Genomic DNA, 26,611 nt, shown 5'->3' with positions numbered 1-26,611 from the left:
GCAGCAGTCAATCTTCACACAGTACTTGGACAACCAATCCATCATGCTTCAGCTACATAATCAGCAATAAAAGAATGCGTGGCACCAGAATCAAACAAAAAACTAAGCATTTCATCACGAATAGAAATCATACCTCGCACCAAACTAGCTGACCTCTCAGCCTCTTGCTGAGTCACTGCATAAACCCGGGCAACTGGAGGTGGGAGAGGTAGAGATGGTTCCTCAACCACAATAGGAGTCGGAGTGGCCTGAATAGTAGAAACCTGTCCCCCAGCATGAGGTTGGCCACATTTGTAACACAATCTTTGCTCTTTTCTGCAAACCCCATCATTAACTTTACATAGAGAAGCAGGCTTAATATTTCCAGGCTTAGAATTTCCCGCCTTTTTGAACTTACCATCAGACTGTCTAACCTGCAACCCTTTTCCTTTAGAATTCCCAGAGGTGTTTTTAGGACCAGAATTAGGAGCAGATTGGTCCTTATTCTTCCTTCTGTAATATTCTTGAATATTTTTACACTTTTTAACAAGTGCAGCAAAAGTATCAAATGAGTCACCTGCAAGTTTTTCAGAGATGTTATCATGTAATCCTCTATGAAATTTAAAAATCAAGTCATCCTCTGTAGGTGGAGCTCTCTGGAAATGAGAGTATTTGGCCAGCTTATTGAATTTATTCAAGTATTCATCAACAGACATCTGACCCTGCTTTAGTTCTTCAAATTCACCCTTCTTCCTTATCCGGGCTTCAGCCGGAAAGTATTTCAGCAAGAATTGCCTTTCAAATAAAGGCCAGGTAATAGCATAACCCTGACATTCCAATGGCAGACGGGTATTTCTCCACCAATCAGCTGCATTATTCTGCAACATATAAGAAGCATACAACAATTTCTGCTGATCATCACACTCCATGACAGTAAAAATGCGATCCAATTCTTCTAACCACTGAATTGCAGCAATAGGATCAATGCCTCCTTTATAATTTGGTGGTGCATGTTTTCGGAAGGCATTAAGCATTCTTTCTCTTTGCTCTCTATTAGTGGCTGGCTGTGCCACACCACCCCTGTGACTAGATTCTTCATTCACATCATTATTTCCTTCACCCTTCACAACAATGGGATTTTGAGGAGGAGGAACAGGCTGTTGTGGTTGTGGCTCAGGCTGTGGCTGTGGTTGTGGCTATTGCAAAGGCTATGGCTGTGGACCTTGCCCACCCGCCCTCACCTCAACCAAGAGTAATCTCATCATTTCAATATTCGTCATTCTGCTTGCTGCCATCATTTCTTGATTGGCCAACCTATTAGCCTCTAACAGATCTTGATTTGCTTTCATCATCACTTCAAGCTCTCGCTGCCTAGCTGCAGCCATATTTTGTTGCATCTCAGTTAAGGCCATTATCATTGGATCTGGCTGTGAAGTATTTCCCCGCTGGTTTAGTCGGGGTCTTGCCAAATCTGCTAATGTTGGATCGGTCGGGTCAATAGGAGGATCAGAAGTCCTTCTTGGGCGAACCATAATTCTGCATATTTCACACAAAGGAATGAGTTAGCTACGCTCACACTCGGTGATCAGACATGCATATCATAGTATTCCAAGAAAAACTCAAGAATATAACAACCCGAACAATTCATGCAATATTTCACAGGCTCTTCTAGAGAAACTGCTCTGATACCATAAATGTAACATCCCCGTCTCGAGCCGGTTCAATTAACATACATATGATAAAACAGAAAACAGCGGAAGACTTAACTTCTGAAAATACGAGCTAACTTTTTCTTTTTCTTTTTAAATCTTACTCGGGGTAAACGAAAATCGGGCAGAGTTTCCTCTATAAATCGGACAACTGGGGATTTTCCAATCCCACTCAGAAGCATTTCCTGATAAACAGTTTATACAGCATAATAATCCAGAAGTACCAGTCATGCAGATACAATCAGATACCCATCCATGGGCGCATGCAAAATATGGCTCCGTGCCACTATCCTAATCAACATGCAATCCAATACGAAATCATAAACTGAATAATACATCATCATATGACGTGCCTGAATACCCAAATGTACATGCATCCAAGTGACAGACATGTACAAAACATATACAGGCCATATACAAAATAAAGGATCAATATCGTGATCCATCAAATGCGGAAATACTAAAAGACAACAAACACTCCAAAAGGTAGTAGCCTACAGCCACTCAAAATCCGATCTGTCAACTGCCTCAGCCATGTGTCGTATCCCTGCCTAGTGAGGACTCACCGGGAATCTGGGCACCTGAAAATATGTCCCCAAGAGGGGTGAGATTACAAATCTCAATAAGCTCCAGGTTTATAGAGAATTCTCCATACCCCTGGCTCACTCCTGCATGAAAGTCAGATACAGAGTATACAAATACAACATATAACAGATATTATAACAGAACAGATCATATATCCATATCATATCAGAGATGTGCGCCGTCATTCCCAAGGGAGGACCCCAAGCGGAAATCAACGCACGTGTTCCCGAGGGAGGACCCCAAAACGGAACCAGACATATCAGAGGCGTACACCATCAGTCCCGAGGGAGGACCCCAAAGCGGACATCCGGGTACTATACAATCAATGGCTAGAGATTGTTACAGAAATCACATTACAGAAGTCATATCAGAGCAAAACATATCATGTTATCAAATAACTCTATATGAATCCATCTATACAAAGCATCTAAATCACAGTCATACAGTCCAACCATAGTTCACTAACCATGGTGGAGCACTCAAGCAGGAAAAGACTCCTTAAACATAGAGCTTACCTCTTGAAGCTTTACCAATACGCTTACTTGTGGAACAAGTTACTTTTATCGCTTCAAGAGATTTCCGATCCTTCTCAATCCCTAGGCACACCTAGAGAATAATTTACAATGCATCAATAAAATGATGCAATACCATGATTATTTCATAAGCATACATTTTATCGCTTATTTTCCTTTCTTTATATTTTTGCCAATTCTATGCCAATACACAAGTCTAGACCTCTATACACCCGTTGGCGTTCTTTAATTAAATCAAGCATTTACTTAAGAATTTTTCACATAAATCATGCTATTTTTCTTTAAAAGTCGCGGGCATACCCTTAGGGACTCAAGGTATTTTTCAACCATTTGTCAAAGCATTTCACTTCTTAGCTCATCCATTGGTATATTAAAATGCAACACATTTTATTAGAATAAATTGTAACCAATATATATATACCCCTAAACATCCTATAGTTCGCAACATAGAGCAAGTATTTGTAGGATTTTTTCTAACTTTGGCATTTCCACCAATTAATCCATTTACACTACATTCCAACATATTTTACCTTTTCAAACATACAATAAAAATTTGCATGATGAACCCTATATAAGCCATGAAGGCCGAAACCTAGGGGAAAAGTGCACTAGGGCTTTTCAATTTTTTTATCACAAATTAATGCTTACTAAACACTATCATTCCTAACCAACAACAATCCATCATAATTTTCACCTTCTAACATCAAATATTTCCCACTCAAAACATGCTCCAAATTTTCAAAACATAGATCACAAAATAATACCATAGAAATAGAGGTTTCTTACCTCTAATCACTTGTACAAAGCCTAGAGAATAACCTCCAAGCAAAGCTCCATCAAAAACCCACTTTTTCTCCTCCTATGAATAGTAATCCAAAAATAAGAGGAGGAATAACTCTTCACACACTCAACTATAGCTCAAATGGATAGGTGCAATGGATTCCTTGAGTGGTTCCTAATCAATTTCAAGTGGTGGGTCATAAGATTTGGTTGAGAATTCAAGAAGAAATCAACAAAACAAGCAAAACCCTAACCCCCCCTTTTCCATGGCTGAAGCTCGGCCCTTCAAGAGAGAGAAGAAGAAATTTTTGCAATGAATAGTGATTCATTTAAGTGGCCAAGCTATTTAGGCACATGTGGCCCTTTTGTCGGATGTTTTTCTATCGCGTATTTCACTTAAATTTACCCGAAACTTAACTTAAAGCTACAGATATATTTTTATTTTTCTAAAGTTATTTAAATTAATTTTTATTTCCTACGGAACAATATTCATAATTCACAGTATGGTTTTTGCACCGTTTTTAACGAAATGCACTGTGAACCACTAATTGTACTTTATTTAATTCTGAAACTTAACACTTATAAACTTATCATTTTCTTGGGCCTATATTGACTTGCTTGGCATATATTGGACTTTCCTATTCTTATTTCATCAATTATTTGTTTCTGGACTCTACCGGTTGCTTACACAGCAGTACAAAATACCCGGTAAAAACACTATTCACGAGATTTTCATGGAAAGTGCTAGACTATACAATTTTTCATTCTGAACTCATATTTGTCGTCAGAATTATCAAATTATGTCTCTAAAATTATTTTGCTCTTTTTAAGCTCTACCGGTTAATTCACAAAACTGTAAATTCTCCGGCAGAACGCACTGTTCATAACATAGTCATGATTACAGTCAAAATACTCGAAATCACTCACTAAATCTAATTATGGCATTTAAATCCTTAAATTAAATCTCTAATTAAGATTTACCCTATAGGGTCATTATATAATACGTCGGGTGCACACAGGGTGTTACAGCTATATTATTTCATTATTGCAACTAAATACAATTTAAAAGTCCAATCTTAATGGTTTCAAACAAGGTGTTCGCTGCTCATGTTTATGGCCACATACCTGATTTTCATGACCATTGTTGCGACCCTTCATTTGTTGAGGAAACGAAGGTAAACTAATTTTTCAGTAGTGAATTTGTTCACATAAGCATTCCTAAGAACAAATATATCACTAATTCATTGATTTCAAAAATTTTCTTAAGGAATACCCAAACAACTTCCTCTATTTAATGAATTTCATTTATCATCAAAACTCAACCCCAATATACTACCAGTTACATCAAGGGTTACACAAAAGCCAAAATACTTGGTCTAAAAAAGTAGACAACCAGTTGAATAGGAGAACACCATTATAATATTTAGTGCACTATGTTCTCGCGAGAGAACTTAGTGCACTGGCCGGTCCAGTCACTTAATTTTCATTTTTCCCATATATATATGGAAAAATTAAAAATTCAGTCACTGGACCGTCCAGCGCACTAAGTTCTCCCGCGAGAACTTAGTGCAATAAATATTACAATGGTGTTCTTCAATGTTCTCCCGGAAGAACATAGTGCACTGGACCGATTTTTACATCCAGTCACTGTACACTCACTAAACCCTATATATATATATATATATATATATATATATATATATATATGGGGTAAACATTTCTACAACCACTTTAGATAAGGTTATCTACAGCTACCCAAAAACTACGTCGTTTTGATTAATGAAGAGTGTTTCTGTAATTTTAAGTGAATTAATGAAGGGTGTTTTCGTAATTTTATTTATTTTTTATTATATACATTTTACTGAAACACCTTTCATTAATTCACCTAAAATTACAGAAACACCCTTAATTAATCAAAACGACGTAATTTTTGGGGTAACTGTAGATAACCTTATCTAAAGTGGCTGTAGAAATAAATTTTTGTTCTCTTTCTCTCTCTCTCTCTCTCTCTCTCTCTATATATATATATATATATATATATATATATATATATATATATATATATATATATATAGGGGTAGGATATTCTTACACCGGTGTAAGAGTTAGAAGTCTTACACTCAATCTTAACCATTGATCCACTTGTATCCAATGACTCACTTTACTAAAAAATTTGAACCCTTAGATATAAGTGGGATCAACAGATAAGATTGAGAATGTAACTTACACTAGTGTAAAATGATCCTGACTCATATATATATATATATATATATATATATATATATATATATATATATGAGTAGTTCTAGCAAATGCACTTGAAGACTAAGAAAAATAAGGAAACTTCAGACTGTCTTAATTATTGAAAAGAGCAACGACAACTTTCTCAACCACTCTAGTCTCAAAAAACCCTCTCTTATATTGAATGGTACCTCAAGAACTAAATTGGAGTAAAATTTGGTGGCTTCTCAAGTACCAGAGCACTGAGCACACACAAAAAGTTAACGTTGACGAAGGAGATGAAACAGTAACTTGATTGGCTAATGGTATGATGGCAACAGAGAAAGGGATATGGACGAGAGAAGGAGATGGAAAAAAAATTAATGTTAAGGATGGAGAGAAAAAAAAAATGGAGGAACTCACGTGACTATTAAACCAAATAAATTGTGACCTTTAGATTTAAAATAAATGTAGAGTTAAGATAAGGAATAAGATTTTAAATCCTACTATAGAGTTAAAACATCTCTCCCCTATAAAGAAATTTGTTTGGGGCATCTAAATATCACGAATTTGAACCTGTAAGAAAAGCAAATAAAAGGAAATGCCCCCTTAGTATTCCGATAAATAATTAGTGCTATACACAAAGAGTTGGAAAAACCTCATAAAAATAAAAAATAACTTTTGAAATTTTTGCGGTATTCCACCAATAACTGTACCAAATTTAGCCACCAAAGAAAACCAAAGGGGAAGAAAAGTAACGGATGCAAGGATTAACGTTTTATTGGCCCATTGAAATTGTGAGCCCTCCATGATTAACTTGTCTTAAGCGGGCCAAATTAGTTGTTTTACTCACCCAAATTAATAACTATAGAACCTTCACATCTATATGATTAACAAATTATGTAGACCAAGGCAATCGACAATTTATACAAGAGCTTAATTTTGACACTAGTGTAAAGTTTTTTTTTTTATATATCATCACTCAATCCTTTATTATTACATTACTATTTAATCATACATGATTGAGTGATAGCAGTGCATCAAAATCAAATCTTTAATCCCAAATTATTTTACATTAAATAATTAGATAAATTTACGTGTTATATAACTTTATATTCAAAGTAATAATATAAAGTATTCATTGACTGAGTTGTATGAACATTAAACCTTTAAAAAAGAAATTCAAAACTAAAATAAAAAAGAAAGTCGAGTCTTATGCTAGTCTCCCACAAAAATTCCAATTCAATAGTGGATCAAGCTTGGGAGAGTTGCCAAACGTTCATAGGTGAAATGTCATTGGTATCACCATTTAAGAGTCGCTTTGCGATGATAACATTGGTTGCATCACTAGGATGATAAGTATCCCAGAAAACGTACTTAGATCTATCCTCACAAACTTCTGAATTACGATTGCATGGGATCAAGCCTCCAAATCGACCAGCCAGGTGACAGCATGCTGAATTAGGATTCTCGAAACCTGTGGCACAATAAAATGGTTGGTTCTTATTCATAAAGGACCATGCAAATTTAGATACTTCAAATAAAAAACTTGGGACATCGAAAACAGTGACACACCATATGCATTGTAATTCAGTAGGATATCTTCGACAATGTGGTAAACATCTGCATAAACAAATAAAGACCCTTCTAGGTTTGTTCTCAGCTCTTCAATAAGGCTCTTCAATTGGGTGTTGAATAATTTAGCTAGCTGATCGGGGAAAGTGACACAGTCATCTCCAGCATCAGGGTTAAAATCCCTCATATAGGGTATACACCCTATAGGCCCTACATTTGCCACAAAAATTTTTCTGGCTCCTAGACTGAATAGCCGCTGCAGATAGTAAATAACATAACATGTGCGTGATATCAACTAAGAAAATGGAAACATTTTAGAAACAAGCTTTCTAGGTTCTTAGCAAAATTACCATAAGCTGTAGTCTGAGCCTTGATATCATGATGGCCACAAATGATTCTGGAGATACCAACTCTCTCTCCGGAGTTGAGATTATAGGTGTCAAATAGTTATCAAGGAAATCATTTGAGCCAAATGCTACTGAGAAAAGGGCCTTTTTAAACAAATTGAGAGTTGCAGGGACACCAATTATTGAGATAATTTCTTCCCTGGTATTTGCAAAGTTATCAATCTGTGCATCAAAGTTGATTCGACCACCCTATTAATCACATGAAGAATCTACCATTTATTATTCAGTATTTAAGTAGTATAAAGACTAAATTATGTGCAACTCATTCTCTAATGAAATATAAATAAAAAGAAAATAAACTTATGACTCCTGAAACATGACAAATAAAAGGAGAAAGGATAAGGCTGTTTGGTATGGTTGATACTTGATACTAAATCTACCAATGGAATGATACTGAGAAATCAGTTCAAAATTGAAATTTGAAGTACTTTAAATGCGCCCAATAATTGGACTTAGAACTAAACCAAATATTAGTTGAAGCAAAAACTTACAAAAATTTCGCCAGAGTTATTTAGAATTCCACCTGCACCAGAGGCATAATTGACACCCCTTAGAACCGTGGATCCAGCAGTAGTGGGAGATAAGTAAGGAGGAGTAAAGCAAAGTCCTAGTTGCTGCTCTGGTAGTACACAATGTTCAAAGAGAAATAGTAATTGATAATTCAAAAAAAGAAGAAGATATAACCTAAGACAAACTTGGTAACTCTCACCTATAATATCAATTATTGTTCTTCCATTAGTGAAACGGCCTGTGGGCATTCCAAAATCAATTCCATAAGGGTCATAATTTGCTTTGGCCAGTGAAACAATGTAGTTGTTGTTCCCCACATCGATCAGGGAATCTCCAAAAACAAAAGATGCTGGAATAACATTTGAAAAGCCAATCCTGAACAAGAGTAAGACCATAAAAACTCGAAACATAGTTCCAAGAATGACTCTTCTGTTCAAATAAATGCCCATCATAAAAGGACAACAAAGAAAATGAATTAGATGAACTTTTCAAGCAGAACCTCTGTTTTGTTCTGCTTCTCCCCTTAATGGATGTGTCACGGAATGAATATAATAATTGCAAAAGATCAAGGAAGAAAAGAAAGTACAAATAATTGCCTCAAACTGTTACTCTTGTTGATGTATATATTGGACCCATACGGAAATTTTATAATATTGATTGCAAGTTGTATGAACCGTGTGAAGAATGAGCTTAATTGTTTACCTACGAGGGAAACGAGTGAGTCAATAAATTAACAAGAGATGGCAGTGTAGTAATAAAATTTATTATAACTATGCATATTTTCTTCATAATTTTAATTTTTTATCTTTTAATATATATATATATATATATATATATATATATATATTTTAGATTCTACTTAAATTTATTATATATGCATTTCTTATAAGGGATAAGATCCGTTTACAAATCTTTTTTTGTAAATTACACTAAGTACGACCGGTCGTACACTGCATGATTAAAGTATGACCGGTCGTACTCAGTGTAGTTTGTAAGAGTTTGTAAACAAAAAAGTTTGTAAATATAACATGTCTCTTCTTATAAATTTAAATATTTTTACCTCGCGCGGCTAAAATTAGAGTAAGATTGAGTATCACATGTTTACGGTTACAGCTATGCTATTATACTCAAATTGACTATGTCCATTGTCACCGATTCAATCAACAGATTCAATCAACAGATTCAGAGAAGGAAAATAAGGACAAATAGATTTTTTTATGAAATGAATTGACTATTTGATAAATAATTGTTTCTATTATTTTATTTTAATCAAACAACTACATTGTATTTATCTGAATTTTGTCCAAATTCCGATTATCTTCTGGCTGTAAGCACTACTTCTCGAGAGTTTTGGGTTACCATCCCGTGTGGTTTGTTATTCATGAACTTGCGTTTTCCACGCGTGCATGTTTTTTGTTGTGCCATGAAATTAAAATTACTATTGTCAGATAGAAAATATTTAGCGGAACCGATGTAATATATGGTTTTGGAAAACACAACTAACTACCTTTCTCTTAGATGCTAACAGAGAGGATCCTGCAAAACGCAATTAATTAAAAAATTCTAAATATTTTTATTGTTCAGAGGATTTTGGAAAACACAAAGTGGTAACGTTAAAACTAATCCCTTGTTGCATGCAACCACATAAGGAACTTTTGGACGCCCTCCAATATAGAGAGGACATTGTAACCACTCTTGTATTAAACATTCAATTTTACCTTCCTAACATCTTAACTCCAAAAATAAAGAAAGTCCTTTGCACTTAAGAACCTCCAATTTTCCCATACTTGTGCCTCACAAAAACCAAGGATTCTCACATGGCTTCTTTGTCGCTTTCATCTTTGCATGCTTCAACATTCCTCTTGGCAATTCTCATTTTCATCTTGTTTTGCATGCCATATTGTGTTCTTGGCTATGATGCACAAACGGTCATAGACTCTCCTATGTTAACAGAGAAGTTAGGAATTAATCGCACTATCAAAGTAGATATCAACGGCAATGGGGAATTCAAATCTGTCCAAGCTGCCATCGATTCCATTCCTGAAGGAAATTCTAATTGGGTCATCGTTCATGTTAGGAAAGGAGTATATAGGTACAAAGTTATTATTATTATCTTCTTCTTTTTTCTTTAATCATACTTGGTAGCTAGTAATTATTACATGAGAAGCTTAACTTGCTAATTATTCAATTTTCATTTTGATCATGCGAAGGGAAAAAGTGCACATACCAAAGACTAAGCCTTATATATTCTTGAGAGGGAATGGAAGAGGAAAAACTGCTATAGTTTGGTCTGAAAGCTCTTCTGACAACATAGCTTCTGCTACCTTCAAAGTCGAAGCCCATGACTTCTTTGCCTTTGGAATTAGCTTCAAGGTCAAATCTGTCTCTCTCTATATATATACTTAAAAACTTTGCAACCCTGAATCTACCTATTCATATGATCTTTATTATGATTTTAAAAAATTTCCTCTTATAACGATGGGTTAAAATTTGTACAAAGTTGTTGTAACGATTCATTTTCTTTGATCAAAAGAAGTAAAGTTTTAAACTTATTTTCCTGTTCTTGCATTGTAGAATGAGGCACCCACAGGGGTTGCCTATACCTCGCAGAATCAATCAGTGGCAGCATTTGTGGCAGCAGACAAAGTTGCATTTTACCATTGTGCATTTTACAGTACTCATAACACTCTCTTTGATTACAAAGGAAGACATTACTATGAGTCTTGTTATATTCAAGGCTCAATTGATTTCATATTTGGCCGTGGCAGATCCATCTTCCATGTAAGTTAGCTTTGTCTAATTTATATCCCTTTTAATTTCCTAATATTGATTATTGACTAAACAAAGCAACAATAACTATGAATCATGTCCATTTCAATGCAGGGCTGTGAGATATTTGTGATTGATGACAAAAGGATAACAATTCATGGGTCAGTCACAGCTCAAAACAGGGAAAGCGAACCTGAGATTAGTGGGTTTATCTTTATCAAAGGCAAGGTTTATGGCATTGGAGGGGTGTACCTAGGAAGGGCCAAGGGTCCTTATTCTAGGGTCATTTTTGCTAAGACATACCTATCAAAGACCATTGTCCCAGAGGGGTGGACCAATTGGAGCTATGAGGGTAGCACAGTGTAAGAAAATCATCAATTCTACTCCTCCTAGTAAAAAATTAGTATTATGTTGAATAGAATATTAGCCATTAATTTTGGTTATTTGATAATGCAGAAATCTATTCCACGCGGAATACAAGTGCCATGGACCTGGAGCCACTACAGAGGGACGTGCTCCTTGGTCAAAGCAACTAACTGATGAACAAGTTGCACCATTTTTATCTGTTGATTACATTGATGGCAAGAATTGGTTGCCAGTTTGGCAATAATCAAGTTCGCACATGCTCTACTATGGAAAATGATGATATTCATATCAAATATAATCTTAAATACGCAGTTGGATTGTTTGTTAAGCAAAAGCATTCACTATTATGTACCCACTTTGTTTTGCTCTTTCTAGTACTTCAGATTTATGCCTAGTATTTAGATAGATTCCAAGTTGTTGAAGAATTGTTATAGGAGTATGTACGCTATGTACCTGTCTTCTTTGGCTTGTTAATATTAAGCAAGTTGATTTGTATTAAAAGAGAAACATGCCACTTTAAGGTGTGTGCTGCTTATCATTATAGATTGCTTTAATTTATCAAGTGTTGCCAAGTTAATGATGTTGGTCGTGGCTCGTTTTCGTGTAAATAAAGTAAGCCAAAACTAGCAGTGCTAGCTCCATGTTGACAAAAGGAAAATAGTAACAGTAATAACAAGCACAAGGATTAGATCATGACAAAAAAAATAAGGTCACCAATGCGGAAAAAAATTTGGTGCTCCAGTCGGTGCTGAGTGACACTTCTACAAAAGTTTATTTTTTATTTTTCCTCTCTCCGAATAAATCTTAGGTGCATCTGTTGCACCTAGATTTAGTGCATCATACCAATGGAAGTATTACATATCAGAGGATAGAGAAAGAATTTGACAGAAAAAAAAAATTTTAACTGACATGTAATGTTTCTATTAATGTGATGCATTGAATCTTTGGTGCAGCGGACCAAAGATTTATTTCCTCTCTCCTCTCTCTTCAATAATTGTCTCATTCTAATTTATTTGAACCACTGAATATAATACAGACTTAATATAAAAAAATAAAAGAAATCTATTACAAAGATTAAGATCACCTCATTTGACTCTTATTTTACGTATTTTCTTATTGTTAAACTCATATATAATTGAATCTGTGTTAAAACTGAAACCAATTTCTTTTTTAATGTATGTAATCAAAGAATCATCAAGAAATTGGTCTTCTATTTTATTTCGAAGCTTGTTCTTGATTTTATTCTACGCATACGGATCCTGACTTTTTTTTTTTCTTTTTAAATGTTAGAATCCACATGTGTAAATATGTTTGCTACAAAAAAATTCATATGTTATTGCTGCAGAAGAGGCGAACCCATAAACAAATCATGTTGTAACATCCCGAGCTCTGACAAGGGTGGGGAGTGAACGCCGGTGCAAAGAGGCACAGACAAGGAGCGGCTCCTGACAGGCTTCCAGCGTGGGGTTACATGCATGATTGAATCGAATTGACACCCGAAAGAGAGGGATTTCAAAGACTGTGCAGGTATGAGATTGCACAGTTTGGGATAGCTTATAAGAATTAATTGGTACTACCTATGCTAATAAGATGCATCTGTTTTTCGGTGGTCCGGATCGGAAGAACTCCACCTCCTGGGAAGTTTTCCCGAGAAGTGTGCGAGTGAGGAAAAAACACACTGAAAAGTCTCGTGTTAATATGTGGGGATAGTCATTGATTCTTGAAGCGGCCGGGCGTTACACATGTTATCCATTATCAATAAATTAGATAGCCACAAAGTTATATATGTCCTTTCATTCTTTTTATAGCTAAAATTGTTGGAAATTTAAAGAGATTAAAAATAATTTAGAAGAACATACTACAATTATTTAATCTCACAATCACATGTTTGGTAGGAGGTGAAAAAAAAATTTCCTAGAAAAATGGGGTTGGAAAATTATTTGCCTATGCTTAGTAGGATTGAAGTAAAAATATGGCCGAGAAATTTTTTTTCCCATCATTTGCTTTTCTATGTAAAATAGTTTGGGAAGATTATTATTGAAGGGATGAAATTGTTTTTTTTCCCATGTGGTGGAAAAATTAACACACAATATCATTAAAATTAACTCAACATTCTCGAAATTTTTTTGAAGAGTGTTTCAAGATTGAGTCTCACGCCCCCCTTCAATGAAAATGCTTGTGCTTCCTCTTCAGTTGTCTTCTCTTGCAATTGCAGGGTGAACAATTTTCAGAAGTTTGATTTGAGCCGTTGAGGTTTTTTGCTTCCTCTTCACGCTTACGCATGTCAGTAATTCACCCACTCACACACATTTTATAATATTATTAAAATACCATTTATATATATATATAATTTTTTCCCATCAAATTTTAAGGGGGGAGGGGACCCACCTAGCCCTCCTCTAGTTCTGCCTTTGGACCTTAATGTGCTATGCATATATATATAGACGACTTGGGTGATCATCCTTGAATCTAACTTGTATCTATTTTGGGATTATAAATGTGAGGACTTAGGTGGTGTTGCTATAGCTTAAAATGGTAATGGAAATTATAATTAATTAAACCAAAATAAAATAAATTAAAATAATTATGAAACTACCTTGAAAAAGTAAATTACAGGTCATAGAAGAGCATATGGCATAGAAATTATTGTTAGGAACTTAAGTATGAGTGATAAAATCCTACATTGGGAAAGAAGGGATTAAGTAACTCAATGACTTAAAGTTTTGGATTGAGATATGAGGTAACACCTTTGTTTTGGATTTGTGACTTCTTTGACTATTAATACTAAACAATTCTTACATTCTTTAAAGAACTTCTTGCCGAAGAAGATTGTGAATGTAATTAAAGTTTAGGAAACTATGCTTAAAATAAATAGTTAACATCCTCTTAGATTGAGTGAGACAGAACTCTGCAAGTCATGTACATCAATGCCCACATATACGACAGACGATTTCGGGGCAAGTGGGTGATGACTAATGATTTATGTTCATCTCCTACCATGCTTCGTAATTAGAGTATTAAAATTCACATGTTTCCTGTTCTCTCAGTCATCAACAATTTTTATAACCAATACCCTTATAAAATACTGTGAAATCAATTTATCTTTGTAGAACATTGTAGTTTATCAAATCTCAGTTTTAGGGAACAAATAATCATGAGATGGTGAATAGGAGGCACATGTGACATTTCCTTGCAGCAGAGGTACCCTGCACAGCACTAAACACTACATATATCAAAAAAATAAATTCCTTTGATCAATACAAAATGTAGAGTCATATCCAAAATTCCCCTTAAAAACATATATATCAGCAGAAGAATCAGGTCAAATATTGAAAGAGTTGGCGAATATTCATTGGAAAAATATCATTGTGATCACCATCTAACAGGCGCTTAGCGATGATAACATTTGTTGCATCAGTAGGATGCCAAGGGTCCCAGAACACATATTTGGATCTGTCCCAACAAACTGTTGATGTAGGACTACATGGAAACGAACCTCCAAAGCGCCCAGCCATGTAACAGCAAGAGGAAGAAGGGTTCTCAAAACCTGCCACATTAAAATAAAAAATCAATTAATTCAAAAACAACATGCAAATTTAAGTTGCTAAGAGATTAATTGCCATATGAGACACACACACGCCATATACTATGTAATTATTGAGTATATCTTCTAAAATGTGATAGACATCTGCATAAACAAAAATTGAACCCTTCAGAATTGAGCTAAGCTCTGCAATCAAACCCTTCAACTGGTTGTTAAATAACTCTGCTAGCTGATTAGGGAAAGTGACACAGCTATCCCCTGAAGCTGGGTTTGTATCCCGTTGCTGTGGTTATACACCCAATAGGCCCCACATTAGTCACAATAATTTTTCTGGCACCCAAATTGAATAGCCTCTACAGATATTAATATTAATATTAATAGACATTAGTAACACCAAAATTTATAGAAACATTCAGAAACAAAGTCTCCAAGTTCCGAGAAATATTACAGTAAGTTGTTCTCTTAGCCTTGATATTAAGTTGAGAAAGAGATCTGGAGATGACAATTTCTGCTCATAAATTGAGACTGTTGGTGCTAAATAGTTATTAATGAAATCATTCGAACCTATTATTACTGAAAACATTGCCCTTTTGAATAAACTAAGAGCCGCAGGAGCACCAATGGTGGATATGATGTCTTGCCTGGTGTTTGCAAAATTATCTATCTGTGCATCGAAGTTGATTCTATCACCCTATAAAGTAAACCATTTGAACGCGTGTTACTATTTTCCTTCAAGTTTAACCAATAGTTTGAGCTTAAATAACAACTATTGAAGCAGAAACTTACACAGATATTTCCAGTGAGATTGAGGATTCCACCTCCACCAGAGGCATAATTAAAACCCTTCAGAACCACTGGTCCAATTCTAGTGGGTGCCAAGTAAGGTTGGGTTAAACCAATAGTACCTGGTGGTTGCAAGATATAGTCACTACTCATTAGACAAAATAAAATCCAAAAAACACATAAGTGAAATAAGAAGAAAAAGAAAAAAAGTTAATCTTGCCAATAATGTCAACAAGGTTCTTCCCATTTGTGAACCTCCCTGTTGAACTTCCAAAATCAATACCAAAGGGTGGGAAATTAGCTTTTGAGAGGGTAACAATGTAATTGTTGTTCCCCACATCAACAAGTGAATCTCCAAAGACAAAATTTGCAGGTGGTTTGTAACATCTCCGTCTCGAGCCGGTTCAATTAACATGCATATGATACAAACAGAAACAGCGGAAGACTTAACTTACAAAAATACGAGCTAACTTTTTAAATATAACATCCCCGTCTCGAGCCGGTTCAATTAACATGCATATGATACAAACAGAAACAACGGAAGACTTAACTTACGAAAATACGAGCTAACTTTTTCTTTTTATATTTTAATTCTTACTCGGCGGAGACGAAAATCGGACAGAGTAACCTCTATAATTCGGACAACTGGGGATTTTTCAATCCCACTCACAAGAGTTCCTGATAGACAGATTATACAGCAGATACATTCAGAAGTACCAGACATCCAAATATAATCATAAACCCATCCATGGCCACATGCATAGTTTGGCTCCATGCCACTAATCTAACAGCATGCAATCCAATACGTAAAACATAACTGAATACTACATAGTCATATCCACATGCCTGAATACACAAATGTACATGCATCAAACTGAAGGACATGTACAAGACATATACATGCCATATACAAAGTAAGGGATCCAACATCATGATCCATCAAATGCAGAAATACTAAATAACATAAATGCACTCCAAAAGGTTAGTAGCCTACAGCTACTCAAAAACTGATCTGTCGCAACGCCTCAACCACGGGTCGCGTCCCTGCCTAATGAGGACTCACCGGGAATCTGGGCACCTGAAATGATGTCCCCAAAGAGGGGTGAGATAACAATCTCAATAAGCTCCAGGTTTATAGAGAATTCTCCATACCCCTGGCTCGCTCTTGCATGAAAGTCAGATACAGAGTATACAATGCACACATAACAGATATCATAACAGAACAAAGCATATATTCATATCATATCAGAGGCGTGCGCCGTCATTCCCAAGCGGAAATCAACGCACGTGTTTTCAAGGGAGGACCCCAAGAGGAACCAGAACATGTCAGAGGTGTACATCGTCAATCTCAGGAAAATCCCAAGAAGACATCAGTGTACCATACATCAATACAGAAATCATATCAGAACAAGTCATATCATGTTATCAAATAACTCTATATGAATGCATCTATACAAAGTATCAAAATAACAGTCATAAAGTCCAACCATAGTTCACTAACCATGGTGGAGCACTCAAGCAGGAAAAGACTCCTTAAACATAGAGCTTACCTCTTGAAGCTTTTTCAATCCGCTTACTTGTGGCACAAGTTACTTATACCGCTTCAACAGGATTCAGACCCTTTTCAGTCCCTAGGCACACCTAGAGAAAGAATCCAAAATACAAATCAATAAAATTTTATCATGCCTAGATTTTACATAAGGCATACATTCTATCGCTTATTTTCGTTTCTTTACATTTTTGTCAATCCTATGCCAATACACAAGTGTAGACCATTTTATACTCGTTAGCGTTCTTTAATTTAATCAAATGTTCACTGGAGCATTTTCCACATAATTCATGCCATTTTCTTTAAAAGGCCGTGGACCTACACTTAGGAAATCAAGATATTTTTCCATAATTTCTTTTTAAACCATTTCACTTCATAATCTTATTAATTTCATGTATTGAAAACTCAATACCTTAACAAAATAAAACATAATCTAGTCATCCTTAATTTACCCTAGAAGGCCGAAATCCATAAAGGAGAAGCCAAGGGTTTCTTTTTTTTTCATCTATTTTCTTCACTTACAAAATAACTCACATATACCTAGGCCTATACAGGTATATTGTCACAAGGTATTCAACTAATTTTTTTGAACATAAACACCCCTCCAAAGCCCGTTATGGCCGAACTCATAAGGGCATATTTCATAAGATTTTTCCCCACTTAAGCATCCTTACTAGTTCATCATTTTTCCACTTATTACAACACCTCACCCTTCCAAATATACGAATTAAATTTTTTTGCACATCATCCCCTCCACACCCTCTCATGGCCGAAACATAAAGGGACACAACACAAGGGAATTTTTTTTCATTTAACACATGTAAAAATGCTTATTTCACATGCTTATATACTAAACATAAAAAATCCATCATCAATTTACCTTTAAACTAATTTATTTCCCACCCAACACATGCTCATAATTTTTATGACTCAAATCATCAAAATGAAACCATGGAAATAGAGGTTCCTTACCTCTAAACACTTGTACAAAGCCTAGAGAGCAACCTCCAAGCAAAGCTTCATCCACTACTCATTTTTTTTCCTTTGGTGAATAGTAACTCGAAAATGGGGGAGGAAGAACTCCTCACACACTCAACTATCGCTCAAATTGATCGGTGGAATGAACTCATTGGGTGGTTTACAATCGATTTCATGTAGTGGGCTTTGTGATTTGGTGGAAGATTCAGTGAGAATCAAAGGAAAGAAGAACCACTCCCTAACCCCCTTTTTCTCCAAGTGTAGCTCGGGTTCTTGAGGGAGGAGAGGAGAGAGAACTGATTTGAATAGTGCTCATTTAAGCCACTTAAAGTTTTAAGCACATGTAGCCTTTTTTCCCGGTTGTTTTTCTATCGCGTATTTTAACTTAAACTGGCCCGGAACTAACTTAAAGCTACAAACATATTTTTATTTTTCTGAACACATTTACATTAATTTTTATTTCCTAAGGAACAATATTCATAATTCACAGTATGGTTTCTGCACTGTTTTTGACGAAATGCACTGTGAATCATTAACTGTACATAGTTTGCTTACGAAACTTAAAACTTATATACTTATCATATTTGGGCCTATATTGACTTGTTTGGCATATATCGAACTTTCTTATTCTTATTTCATCAATTATTTATTTTTGGACTCTACCGATTGCTTAACAGCAGTACAAAATACCCGGTAAAAATCACTATTCACGTGATTTTCACAGAAAGTGTCAGACTATACAATTTTTCGTTCTGAACTCATATTTGGCATCAGAATTGCCAAATTATGTCTCTAAAATCATTTTACTCATTTTAGCTCTACCGGTTAATTCACAAGACTGCAAATTCTTCGGCAGAACGCACTGTTCATAACTTAGTCATGATTACAGTCAAAAAATCACTCACTGAATCTAATTTTGGCATTTAAATCCTTAAATTAAACCTCTAATTAAGATTTACCATTAAAGATCATTATATGGTTCATCTGAATTTGAAATACTAGACAAGGCCAAAACTATAAAATCTCGAAACACAATCTCAACAATGACTGCTCTATTCAACTCTATACCCATTAGAAAATATGCAAGAACAAATAATCAATATAAAAAGTTTTCAAGCAGGGTCCTTTGTTTTTGCTCTGTATCGTACTACACAACAAGCTATATAGGTAGGGTTGGCAAAACGGGCCAACCCGGCTCGACCCGGCCCAACCCGCATTCAGCCCGAAAAAAATGGGTCGGGTCGGGTTGGCTCGAAAAAAAAACGAGCTAGAAAATCCAACCCGGCTCGACCCGAGCCGGGTTAGGGTTGGCTCGCGGGTTGGCTCGATAATCAGCTCGCGGGTTGGCTCGTAAAAAAGCTCACGGGTTGGCTCAAAAAAAGCTCGCGAGTTAGCTCGAAATGATGCTAGTGGGTTGGCTCGCGGGTTGGTTAGCTCAAAATATTGGCTAGCGGGTTGGCTCAAAAAATTTAATTTTTGTGGTTTGTTTTCCTGTATAAAATTATTGTATTTTGCAGTCCAACTACAAGTAGAGTAGTTTACAAAATCCAAAAACATTAAATGAAACACAAACCACTCCACGAATCACAAGAGTCATTTATCATGATTTTTTGAATTACTCTAACTCACGATAACCATAAAACGTATGTAAAGCCAAAAAATAAAAAATAAAAGAAGTCCATCAGTGGAGAATCCATCAGTAAAGTCCATTGTAAAAAAAAAAAAAGAAAAAAAAAAAAAGAAAAAAGAAAAGAGTAACCCGCGAGCTGGCTCGTTTGAGCTCGGGTTGGCTCGGGTCGGGCTAAATCGAGCTGGCAGCTCATTTTTGCCAACCCAACCCGGCTCGTTTTGTGCGGGTTACGAGCCAACCCGACGGGTTGGCTCATTTTTGCCATCCCTATCTATAGGGTGCAGCACAAGACCATAAGAGAACGATTGCTATTTGCTAATGCTAATGATCGTTAATATATAACTAAGAAGTTGTTCTATAATGAAACAGAAAAGCCTTTAGAATCAAGGGATGGAGTGAGCCAACATTAATTGCTATTCATAATGAGCAACTAACTGCGAAAAAGTAATTTTTTCCCTTAAAAATAAGTATCTAAATTTTTTTAAGATAATTAAATATTAAAAAATAAAACTAATACAACAACAAAATATTTATAGAAAACGAGATAAACCAATATAAAAGCAATAATAATAAAGGAAAATAAATTATAAATAGAATAAATAAATAAATTAAAACAAAAAAAATTAATATTTTGTTTAGGGAAAAAAGAGAAAAAGGAAAAGTTAGTAGCACTAATTCTATCCCTGGATAATAACAAGAGTTTTCCTCTACTTTAACATGCTCATTGCCACAATACTCATTTTATGCTTATATTGTTTCTGTGCTAGCCAACGTTAATCTCTCTATGGCATCCAAGCCTTAATATTGTTCTATAAATATTTTCACTTAACCAAACAGAAATTTTAGATTATAAAAAAAAAACCCCAATGCATTGAATCATTCCATGTTTATATTCTAATTAATGTTTTTTTATATATAAAATTGATGTCAAATATATAAATGTATAATATTCAGGAATTCATAAAAAACTAATACTTAGAAAAAATAATTTTTGTGTTTTTTTTATCACAATTAAAAAATTTAGTTCAGAAAAATATCAAAAAACTATATTATATAAACATTTAAAAAATAAAAATAAAATAAACTTACTCAAAGAGCACCCTACTTATTTTACTGTGTATGTGAAAGTTTCTATGACACCATGGAATCCGTGGATGGCTTAACTTGATAATATTTTAGAAGCCTTACTATATTATCGACAAAATGCAGAATGTTGTGCAGAATTCAAAACCAACTGGTTTTTACCTCTCCGCAATTAAATGCACTTCAGCTAAAAGAGTAAGAAACGACTTGGTACTTGACAGGGACTTTCCCATTTGGTAATTTCAGAAGTGCTTTAAATATGAGATAACCAACTTGCCAATCCTTTTCAATATTTTTTAATGATCCACAGCATATGAAACTATGAAGGAATAACAGAGTTGTTCAGTAGTAAAAGGTTTTCCAGAATTAATTGCAGCTATCAGAAGTAAGGAATGACCGAATAGGATGCGTACAGCATCATAGCTGTTGAACATTGTCTAACAGGAACATCATGTGCATAACCGCCTAAACACCAATGTTTATTGCTCAGAATTCAAGCGTGAGTGATAAAAAATATATCATGAAGAAATGAGTTAAGCATCATATAAATAGGTTAAACAAACTCATAAAACCAACGTATATAAGATTTTAAATTGAGATGCAACGTACGACTCCCTTATTATGAGTTTGTTGCTTAGGTTGAGATGAAATGTAAGATTCTCTTTTGAGGAGTGGTTTATAAAGTTTTTTTTTACGTGCATATATATACGAAGGATCTGTTTATAAATTTTTTTTTTATAAATTTTTACAAGTTATACTATGTATCCCGGAAGTACATAGTGTAATCTAGTGTACTTCTGTAAGTATATAGTGTAGTTTGTAAATAAAAAATTTGTAGATATAATTATCCTTATATATACATTAACCAGTAATAGAAACTTTAGTTTCACGTTATTTCTACGATTTATGCAACTACACCTTTCATTTCAGCAGAATATTGCTTATTAATTTTGGTAATTTAAACTGCAGAAATCTATTCCACGCGGAATACAAGTGCCATGGACCTGGAGCCACTACATACGGAGGGACGCGCTCCTTGGTCGAAGCAGCTAACTGACGAACAAGTTGCACCCCTTCTATTTATTGATTACATTGATGGCAAGAATTGGTTGCCAGTTTGGCAATCATCACGTTCGCACAAGCTTTAATATGGAAAATTGTGACGTTTATGTCAAATAGATTCTTAAATACGCAGTTGGATTGTTTGTTAGCAAAAGCATTTACTAAGTTACTATATAACTAAATACCTTTTTGGTCCTCAGCGAGTTTCACTTCACACCGCTTTAGTCCCTGACAAATAAAAAAGTAATTAGTGATCCTTAAAAAATTCAAAATAGACCCATTTAGTTGAAATCGTGATCCTTCACAAATTCAAAAAAGACCCACATTAGTCCCTCAAAAGGACTAAAATGGGTCCACTTTGAATTTCTTAGGGACCATGAATAACCTTTTTATTTGCTAGGGACTAAAGCGGACATCGTGAAATTTGTTAAGAACCGAAAAGGATATTTACTCTTAGTATATTGTGTACCCACTTTGTCTTGCACTTTATAGTACTTCTATATCGCTAGTATTTAGATCGAATCCAAGTTGTTAAAGAATTGTTATAGCTAGTAGTACGTACGCTATGCACCTGTCTTCTTTGGTTTGTGAATATTAAGCAAGTTGATCTGTATTGAAAGAGAAACATGCCACTTTAAGGTGTGTGCTGCTTATCATTGTAGAGTGCTTTAGTTTATCAAGTGTTGTCAAGTTAATGGTGTTAGTCATGGCTCGTGTTCATGTAAATAAAGTAAGCCAAAACTAGCAGTGCTAGCTCCGTGTTGGTAAAAGGAAAATAATAACAGTAATAATAAGTGAAATAATTTGATTATGACAAAACTCCGTTTATATCTTTAATCTATATTAGCCTACATGCATTCATGCACGAGCATCACAAAACTCGCGAATTTATTTAATTCGTCTATAGTACGTACTTGCATGGTGCATCCATAGACCAGCATCACATTGCATGACAATATAAGACGATGTTTCGAGGAATTTTTTAATTAAAACCCACCACCAATTCCTCCACCACCACCAGCACCACCTCCAAAGCCACCTCCTGCACCTCCACCATCACCAACTCCAACCCCTACTCCACCACCATGCCCTCCTCCAACACCTCCTCCAAAGCCACCACCGGCACCACCTCCGGCTCCTCCACCTGCTCCTCCACCAATACCACCACCTTTGCCACCTCCAAAGCCTCCACCAGCACCACCTCCGGCTCCACCTCCTGCACCACCACCTCCACCAACTCCACCTCCTACACCTCCACCTTTGCCACCTCCAAAGCCCCCACCAACACCACCTCCGGTTCCACCGCCTCCACCAGCTCCTCCTCCAATTCCACCATCATGTCCACCTCCGATTCCTCCTCCAACGCCACCACCTTTGCCACCTCCAAAGCCTCCACCAGCACCACCTCCGGCCCCGCCTCCAACTCCACCTCCTACGCCTCCACCTTTGCCTCCTCCAAAGCCCCCACCAGCACCACCTCCGGCTCCACCGCCTCCACCAGCTCCTCCTCCAATGCCACCACCATGTCCACCACCGATTCCTCCTCCTACACCACCACCTTTGCCACCTCCAAAGCCTCCACCAGCACCACTTCCGGCCCCGCCTCCAACTCCACCTCCTACGCCTCCACCTTTGCCTCCTCCAAAGCCCCCACCAGCACCACCTCCGGCTCCACCAGCTCCTCCTCCAATGCCACCACCATGTCCACCACCGATTCCTCCTCCTACACCACCACCTTTGCCCCCTCCAAAGCCTCCACCAGCACCACCTCCGGCTCCACCTCCTATGCCACCACCATGTCCACCACCGATTCCTCCTCCGACCCCACCACCTTTTCCCCCTCCAAAGCCTCCACCAGCACCACCTCCGGCTCCACCTCCAATGCCGCCACCATGTCCACCACCAATTCCTCCTCCCACACCACCACCTTTGCCACCTCCAAAGCCTCCACCAGCACCACCTCCGATGCCACCACCATGTCCACCTCCGATTCCTCCTCCAGCTCCACCACCTTTGCCTCCTCCAAAACCTCCACCAACTCCACCTCCAAAACCACCTCCTGCACCACCACCTTTACCAAAACCCCCACCACCACCAAAACCACCTCCTCCAATGCCATCAACTAATTCATCTTCCTTGATTTTTCGGCATTCTGCTATTCCTATCACCAATACAAACAACACAGCAAGTGTTCCAGCATACTTATGCAACTTCCCCATATCTTTGTTCAAACAGAGAAAACAAAGCTATAAATGATTAATGCTTCACTTATAATTTGAAAGCTAGCAAGGATTAGTATTTATAGTGGAAAACACAGAGTACGCGCCATTAATACTTATAGTTGAGATCTCTATTCCATCGTACATTGATGCCAGCCAGCCCATAGACCAATTCTCCAACACATGGCCAAAAAATTCAAACTTTCAAAGATTGAGAAAGATACCATTCAATACGTGACACCTAACCTAACAAACTAGATATCTACGAAAACACTTTTCCAACAATGCTAATGACTTAAAAGCTAGCTCACACTGATTCCAATCATAATTGCAGATACTTCTTATATCAATTTTGCTGCCGACATTTTTTACTCAAACAGAAAGGGGGATGAAAATTACTGACTCTCTATGTAGCCCTTTACATTGATCAATTACCTAGCCATTTAATATTTTTACCAACCAAAAGTGTCCACTCAACTCAACATGATAGCAAATTTAGACTGCGTTTATTTTGTTATTTCATTTTATTTTTAATTAATGTTTTCATTATTAATTACGAAATTTCATTTTATTTTCATGTTTTTAAAACTTTACAAAGGAAAAAGTTAAGTATATTCTTTATTTCATTTATACATTTTTGAAAATAAAAATATAAAGTGAAAATAATATTACATTTTTATAATTATTAAAGAAATATAACAATTGAAAATTAAAAAAAAAAAAAAAAAACACACCAAATGTCTACAAACTTGTTTAAACAGGAATTATTACTGCAAATTGAGTTTACTATTTTTATTTGAAGTTTTAATTAGGTACTTTATCCAAGCCCCACTAAGATTATTTATGTCTTAAAAAAATTACATTATACATGGCGAAATTTTCACAAGGTTATATATATAGTATTACTCCGTATTCAGAGATTTTTGGGTGCTCTCTGGCAATTTTTCTTATTTTAAACTATTAAACGTGCATTTCCTTATTTACAGCATTAATAATGTAATTAAAGTAGAAGACCGATAACGACAATCATACAGTTATATTTATAAACATTCTGTGGTACATAGTAAGATAAACTTACTGATTAAAGTAGTTGAGGGTTGTAATCAAACATTTATGAATTCATTTATCAATAAAATTATCGATCTTCTCTTAGGTATTCGCCGAATAAGAAATATATGTTATTCTATTCTGTTGAATTAGCGTCACTTATTTAATGGGTTATCACGTAATTTCCTTTTAACTACACGTAAATAATAAATAATATTTTTTATATTTACTCATAAATTATTGAAGAATATATTTTATATGTAAAAAATTCTAAAAAATAATAAGTCAACCTTATGAGAGAATTAAAACTTAATTTATACGTCAATAGGAAAAATGTGAATATCTTAACAGAAAAATATTTTTGCAGTTACTGTATATAAGTTATCTGCATTTACTCATTGAAATATTAAAAAATTATAATTATAAATATTATTATAACCCTGAAATATATTAAAATTACAAAAATACCTTAATTTTTGTCCCAAAATAACGTCGTTTTGAACTCAATGCAGATAACTTATCTGCATTAACTACAGAAAAAATGAACTCATATATCTTAATTACATAATTTTAGCATAATTAAATGGAATAAATCATATTTAACTATTTAAAATTAATTTTAAAAAAATTATACATCGATTCCTATTGATATTGTCAAAAACACAAATCAACATTTCACATACTATATATAAAATGGAAAAAAAAATGTGTGTTCTTTTAAAAGACACAAAGTTAAATCTTTTTAAGAAAGAGGGCGAGATAAATCATCGGGGGGAGGGGAGTGATTTTTTTTCCCTCTCCCCCATAATCTATCTCTATCTCTCTCTTAAAAAGATCATCCTTCTAAAGGACACACATCTTTTCCTTATAAAATATAAAGATATCATGCCATTTGATACAGGAGAAATTTTGTAAAATAGTGTTTTATATATCATTACACCGTTACATAATATTATTTTATTGTTAAAATATTACATTATTATCTAATACTAAAAAGAAATTAAAAAAATCTTGCCTAACACATGCAAAATTTAATAATAAAATATCATTATATTATTATATAATATCATGTTATTATATAGGGTTTTATTACTCTCCTTTAGGAGAAAACTTCTCTCATACTATCTGATTTTGATTTTTACACCCTTTGTTTTTTCTTTTATAATGGTGGGATTCATCCATCTTTTCTCTATAACATAAGATAGTTATCCCTATCTTATCTCCAAGGGGAGTAGTATTTCCCTATTATATATCCTATATAATAAAAGAAGAGAGAGTTTGTC

General features: G+C 35.3%; 3 protein-coding genes and 1 pseudogene across 3 annotated transcripts; 2 read left to right on the top strand and 2 right to left on the bottom strand.

Annotated features, from left to right (window-relative positions):
- Nucleotides 1-7,059: 7,059 nt before the first annotated feature.
- Nucleotides 7,060-8,750, bottom strand: LOC133292366 (GDSL esterase/lipase At4g16230-like). The gene is made up of 5 exons (XM_061490800.1): nt 8,498-8,750; nt 8,280-8,407; nt 7,732-7,977; nt 7,382-7,637; nt 7,060-7,283 (listed from the first exon to the last, which is right to left on the bottom strand). The coding sequence occupies exons 1-5, from the start codon at nt 8,748-8,750 to the stop codon at nt 7,060-7,062; spliced, it is 1,107 nt and encodes a 368-aa protein (XP_061346784.1).
- Nucleotides 8,751-10,115: 1,365 nt separating this feature from the next.
- LOC133292011 (probable pectinesterase 67) lies at nt 10,116-11,677 on the top strand. Its single transcript, XM_061490403.1, has 5 exons — nt 10,116-10,390; nt 10,509-10,671; nt 10,873-11,079; nt 11,182-11,429; nt 11,524-11,677. The coding sequence occupies exons 1-5, from the start codon at nt 10,116-10,118 to the stop codon at nt 11,675-11,677; spliced, it is 1,047 nt and encodes a 348-aa protein (XP_061346387.1).
- A 3,073-nt stretch (nt 11,678-14,750) lies between these two features.
- On the bottom strand, nt 14,751-19,359 carry LOC133291927 (GDSL esterase/lipase At4g16230-like; annotated as a pseudogene).
- Nucleotides 19,360-21,998: 2,639 nt separating this feature from the next.
- LOC133291849 (uncharacterized) lies at nt 21,999-24,318 on the top strand. The gene is made up of 2 exons (XM_061490212.1): nt 21,999-22,131; nt 23,084-24,318. Exons 1-2 carry the CDS (start codon nt 21,999-22,001, stop codon nt 24,316-24,318), a joined length of 1,368 nt encoding a protein of 455 aa, XP_061346196.1.
- Nucleotides 24,319-26,611: the final 2,293 nt, after the last annotated feature.

Source organism: Gastrolobium bilobum, unplaced genomic scaffold (genome assembly GCF_033153095.1).
Source record: "Gastrolobium bilobum isolate Gb01-03AN ecotype WA unplaced genomic scaffold, APGP_CSIRO_Gbil_v1 utg11619, whole genome shotgun sequence".
NCBI lineage: Eukaryota > Viridiplantae > Streptophyta > Magnoliopsida > Fabales > Fabaceae > Gastrolobium > Gastrolobium bilobum.
Note: the sequence above shows the minus strand (reverse complement) of the source record. Positions and strands in the feature narration are given on the sequence as shown.